The 6,514-nt window shown below is 30.3% G+C and overlaps 1 protein-coding gene across 1 annotated transcript; it reads left to right on the top strand.

Moving 5' to 3' along the window:
• Positions 1-399: 399 nt before the first annotated feature.
• Positions 400-4,212, top strand: Der-1 (derlin 1). The gene is made up of 5 exons (XM_090116273.1): positions 400-776; positions 922-1,125; positions 1,991-2,139; positions 2,521-2,631; positions 2,952-4,212. Exons 1-5 carry the CDS (start codon positions 624-626, stop codon positions 3,085-3,087), a joined length of 753 nt encoding a protein of 250 aa, XP_089972399.1. The 5' UTR covers positions 400-623; the 3' UTR covers positions 3,088-4,212.
• The last annotated feature ends 2,302 nt before the right edge of the window (positions 4,213-6,514 follow it).

Raw genomic sequence — 6,514 nt, forward strand, 5'->3', positions numbered from 1 at the left:
CTTTCGGTTTAAATGTGTTGATTTTGGCGACAGCGGTTTTCATACGAATTATGACATTATAGCACTTCTATGTGTCTTGTTATTTAGATTTCTATGGATATAAGCTTCTTGGGATACACCAAGGGATACACGCTAAGTGAAAAAATAAAATTGAGGCTAGGCTTTAATATATAATATATAGGTGATCAAACCTGACCGAATCATCAACCTAGTACAGTGCGGACAGCGGCCATTACACGTCTCGAAAAGTCTCGAAAATACCAAAATCGGCAAAGTTATATTTTATGGGCATCTTATTCTATAGATATAATTACCGAATCTTTTTTTATCTTATCGGAAAACCTGTTTTTGTCTGTACATACAGATGTCAAAAACGTAAACATTCAATTCTATTTATGTCACTGTCATAAATTCTGTCATGTCATTGTACTTTTTGTGTATTTGCTGCTGTGCTGTTTTTAACAAATTCCTATAGGACACGTGTACTCTGGAAGATTTGTTTGATATTTCGCCATTTAATGTTTTTGTTGCATGTTCTATCATACTCCTTGAACCGGTGACTCAATAAAAGTTTATAACAGTGTCAGTTTTGCTCGACTGGTACAGTGGTCTACGGCTAAAAAATGTCTGAATTTAAAGACTGGTACAATAGTGTTCCTCTTTTTACCCGCTATTGGTTAACATGTACCATAGCACTGAGTTTAATTGGGAGATTTGGTATATTTAATTATTATTATTTCGTATTGGACTACTATCCCTTCATTCACCAGTTACAGGTAATAAGACTTTCGAAACTTATTATTTTACTTTATTATTTACTTAATTATAATTACAACGCAACAATAACACATCCAAGGATAAATACTATTAATACTACAGTATTAACAGAATATCTATTCTCTAATTCCAATTGGATTTCAGATATGGCGACCGATCACAGCACTCTTCTATTATCCAATCAGTCCAGCCACAGGCTTCCACTTCCTGATCAACTGTTACTTCCTGTACAATTATTCACAACGTTTAGAAATGGGCATGTTCGCTGGAAAACCAGCGGATTACTTTTACATGCTATTGTTTAATTGGCTATGCTGTGTGCTCATTGGTCTACTTGTTGGACTTCCTGTAAGTATAAAAAAAAAAAGAAAAAAGAATATATTATTTACTAAACAATAACTTTGTTGTAGCCTTATCAATAACTTTGTTTTTGTTCCCACTACAGGGACACGAGACTTAATGCAGTGTTTGTGATTTGAAAAATATGATGAATGAATAAATTTAAAAGTTTTTAACAAAATTATAATACCAATCCCTACTCCTGAAAGAAATTTTAAGTGTTTAGTTAGTTTTTTAGTTAGTTTAAACATTATTACGATATGTGTGCTCAATGAAGGGTTTTATACATGATGATAACAATGATAGTGTGAGGTCAACAACCATGCCAGATTATTATCTGGGACATATGTAAATATGGCAATGTAATTAGACATTAACATAGAAAATAAGTTGCAACATTTAAATTATGTTATCTGGGTAGCCCAGACTTATTTATGTTTTACTTACGTATTTACCTATTTTTACTGCAAGAAAAAGAGGCTTATGTTAGGTTTGTTGTCCTAACAATTCAATCCTTTTACAATGTTCCCTAGTCTTTACAACATTTTTTACAAATTAACTTTCTTAAAAATGTTGTAAAGAAAAGAGAAAACTTTATAACTTTTCTCTTTTCTGAAGATTAATTGCACTTATACTAATAAGATTTGTAATAAGACAAAGCTATTAAAGAAGTTTTTTATAAAAATTTTGACAGCTTCATTCACTAGGTATCCCTACAAAAAGTAGTTAGTAGTAATAAAAATATAAACCTTATCTTTACGATAAGGCTACATCATATTCAAATTAATAAAATGACCATTCAATCATTATTATATGAAAAGGTAAAAACCCTCACTTACAATATTTCTTATTAATTTTTTTTTTCTTTTTACAGATTTTAATGGACCCCATGGTGTTATCAGTGTTATATGTGTGGTGTCAATTGAACAAGGACGTCATAGTTTCGTTCTGGTTCGGCACCAGGTTCAAGGCTATGTATTTACCATGGGTTCTGTTGGTGTTCAATCTAGTTATTAGCGGAGGGTTAGTAGTTTTTCATTTATTTATTTGCACAAAATAGTATATTTGTAAAGAAATTAATATGTAGTTTACTATAATGTACAATTCAAATGTTTAGTACAATTTTTCTGCTAATGTAAAGTTAACAGTGTGTTGAAAAATTATGTGTAGATATAATATACAGTATCATTTAAGTTTAATTCAGTTTTAATGTTACTTTAAAAGTAGAATCGATATCTTAATTACCAAGTTTTCAAGATCTCAAACCGAGGCTATTTTATCCTCCATAAAATAGCCTATATGTTAATCCAGACTACTATTGTATGTATTATGTCATCAAGATCTGAACAGCTACACGCCCTTTTTTTGTATGGATCCATCATAAATTAATAAATTTACTTCCAGTGGAGCAATGGAGTTGATTGGTATTCTTATCGGCCATTTATCTTTCTTCCTGCTGTTCAAATACCCACAAGAGTTTGGCGGTCCATCACTTCTGTCACCACCTGCTTTCCTGTAAGTTTAATTGTAATTTTCTATTCTAATATTGTCGATTGACCTTTAATTAAAGATTAATGAATAAATATATACAGTAAAAGCTTTTTATTCGCGCTTCCTTCATTCGCGTTTTCACTATTCGCGGATTAAAATTCTTTATTCTCGGATTGAATTGGTACATGCTTATTGCTTATGCTTTCATATCTCAAATTACAGATTGTTATTAGTGAAAATAGTTGAAAAACCTGTTACTTTTCCTTAAATAGTATTTTTCCTGCATAGTCTCTCTCCATCCTCCTGTTATTATTACAATATTTAATCTCTCACTTTGTTTTCAGAAAACAAATATTCCCCGACACAAGGTATGTAGGTGGTTTCGGTACGGCGCCACAAAGCAGAGCGCCCACACGGCCAGCTACCGCTACATTTGGAGGTCACAGCTGGGGCCGAGGACAGACCCTTGGGGGAAACTGAAGATATATACCCTTAAAAACATTGTTTGATGACTTGAAAATATTTGAATGCGAATAGACTATGACTTTTGGAGTGTATTGAGAGTGTTAGCGGGTTTTTGTTCAAATAAAACGAATTTTGGTTGATAAATAGCAGTTTTAAAAAGTGCGACTGTGTCAAAGGCTTTAGGAATGTCTCTGCTTGGTATTGGTTTTTTGTTATCAATGATTGTTCATAAAGGAACAACTTAATGCTATCTAGGAGTAAATATTACTTCTTTAAAAAGTAACAGTCTTATTTACAAACACCAATTTATAATTCAGCACTAAATACCTAGAATTTAAAGATTTGTGACATTGATTTAGTTTTTCATTTAACAAAATTATTATTTCAACATAACATCATCTAGAGAATTGAACTGTAATGTATGTACATTGTAGTCAGTAAATAAAACTTAGCATTTATGCTCAGTGATAATTTTCATAGTCTATTGAATATTGTGTGAGAGTGAACAAATTTTTTTGTGATTTTGTCACAATACACAAATCGAGTCGATTTATCAAGACACATGTATCATTGCTAAAATTTTGCATTTAACTGAAAAATAATAATAGAAATGGGTAAAAAAATGCTGAGTATGCAGGATCAAATTATGACTATTCGTTTTGGAAAATTTGTCGGACTTTTACTATATAAAGGAAATACTTTGTCAGACAAGTTTTTAAGATGAATTACTGCCTGGAAACACCATAATCATTTCATACGCAATTTACTTGTGTAATCTACGATTAAATATGTCTGAACATTAGCATGTTCAAACTAATTTTTAATTTATAATCGTTATTGCTGCCACAAATAACTTTTTTTCCTTATGAAAATAACATTAAAGCCCCCAAAATAACTGTTGAAAAATATCTGTAGCAAAAATTACGAATTTCATTTAAAAAATTAAACAAAAATGTAAATCAAAAGCAATAATCAGGTAAAGAAATTTTAATTTTCAATGTAACCACAGATAAGTACTATGTAATAACTAATATTATGTGTGTTTTAGTGAATATGTTCTTAGATAATGAGCTTTATTTCATTATCGTTATAATTTCATTGTTGTAATAGTGACTGAAATAAAACATATTTTCTCGGTTTTATATGAATTTTATTACTTATTGAATGAATCAGTTTAATCATTTGTTTAGTTCGTTTTTTTTGGTAAATGTGTGTTTGGTTTAATTCCTCCACAATTAAAATATAATACTTTCGATTAAAAATAACTTACAATAAATAGGAAATTGAGTGATTTGGATGTTAAAAAAAATATATATAAATATTAGTGAAATTCTGTACAAAAAAGTAGTAAATTCTGTAGTCGAAAACAAAAATTTAGAACTAAAGGATAGTTATTGTAAATTAATTTAAACAATTTTTTTTGTTAGAAATAAGAATTATTATTTTTGCTTTCAGATTTATTTTGCTTATTGAGTTTAAAATTGTTGCTTTTTTAATTTAAGTAGTTGCTAATTTTGCTTATGACATATTATTTTGTTTTTTTTTTTTTACCATATTTATCCAACGTTAACTATAAAAGATTTGAGTTAAAGTTTTTGTTAATAAGTTGTTTAAAAAATAAAGATTTACCCATATATTTTACTTTCATATTTTTTTTTATTATTTTACATACAAGAGTAATTCACACCCATTGCATTTAAAATCTCAATTCCCTAAGAGTTTTAATATTGCCTCTATTGTTTCATCAGCACATGTGTCTGTGATCTGTATTAGAACGCTATATAATGTACAAGTACAACAAGCATTGTTAAGACTGAAGTAATTGAATTAGATCGTTAGTATTCACTGTACATAATATACAAGTGATGTGACTAACACGCTATTCAGAGCGTGTTTCCGCGCTTAGGATTTGTAAAGACCAGCGTCTCTACATAGTGTCACCCTCCGATTTTGTATGTCTGTGTGCTTTTTTAAGTCAGTATTTCTCAACGAAGGCATTTAAGTATAATAAGACATTTACCTGTTACAGATTTTAATGTTTTTATTTTGTTACATCTTAGCAGAACGATTGCTTGGTATCGCTTTAACAGCAAAGGCCATCTTTTCTATTGTACAATCTCATCTCATATAAAATGGGATAGTAAAAAAATGAATATAAAAATTATAGTCTACATAATTTCGAAATGTTGGTTACACTAGTCACGAAAAAAGTGACTATAAAGTTTTCATTATAATAATATAGATGAGCCACAGATGAGCCACACGTGTAGAAGATAATGTTTTAGGCCTTGGGAGATTTAACTGAAATCGGTTACAAGGTCCGAGGATTGTGGTCGCTGACTGTTGCATCGAGCTCTATTATGGGTGTAGTCATTATTTCGTAATATTTTTTATTATAGTTTGCTATCGCGATTAAAATTGTTAATATCGCTTTATTATAAGAGACGTTAAAGAAAATTAATATTTTTTTACATAAAATGATAAAAAGATTAATCTTTATAAGAATTCGTCTCTGTTGAAATCGCGAAGAAGCATGGTAGCACATCTTTTCAGTTTTAGACGTCGGAGAACAAAATTAAAAAAGTGCATAATATTGAGCCCAAAAACTTATTGTTTCACACTTTCTGGTGTATTTTTAAATTATTATTTATTTTATTTTGTAACTACTTAACTACACATCTCGTTTGCGTAATGTTCCATATCATCGATTCATTTAATAGTCCGACTTGAACTTGGCCGATTTTCGTGTGGGTGTGACTCTGTGGTGTGACCAAAGAATACTTATACTCTAGTGACTCGAACGTTTTCTAGTAAGGGGGGTAAAAGTACTTTTATCTTCATCGTTTATATTTTATTGACCATTTAGATTTTTTTTTTGTGGTTAGTTACTTCTAGCCTAGCTTCTAGCACCTAAAAAGCAGATAGGTAGGTAATGTAAGTTCAATATTCGGTGAAAAAAACCTTCGATTTTTTTTATTCATCCTGCTTGCCTTCGTCAATTTTTTTTTCTGTGTGTGACCTAATTTTCACTGTAAGTAAATAAGTTTACGTTCCCAATAGGGGTATGAATAATGGCGACAAAGAAATGTATAAAAATAAATGATACTGATACATACTATAAAATAAGGACCTTTAAGTATGTACCTATATTATTTCAGAAGTGTTACAGCAATAGGCAATAGGTATCTAGAAAAAGAAAGCACTATACTTACATATACATTCTAATGTATAAATAGACGCACAATGAAATCCGAACTTTTACTTTAATGTTCCCTAAAGGCAATTTGTTCGCTCCTTGTTACCCGCTTGTAACATTGAAATTAGAAAACGAAATACCTTCCACAAGTTACCAGACTTAACGAACGTACAATCTTATTGAGGTCAAAGAAAGTTAGAAAAACGGACGCGGTGAGATGACGAATGAATGGGAACCGGTCGTACG

This window comes from Colias eurytheme, chromosome 25 (assembly GCF_061535395.1).
Source record: "Colias eurytheme isolate Ceu_HAF_F1 chromosome 25, ilColEury1 Martin Lab GWU primary, whole genome shotgun sequence".
Classification (NCBI taxonomy): Eukaryota; Metazoa; Arthropoda; class Insecta; order Lepidoptera; family Pieridae; genus Colias; species Colias eurytheme.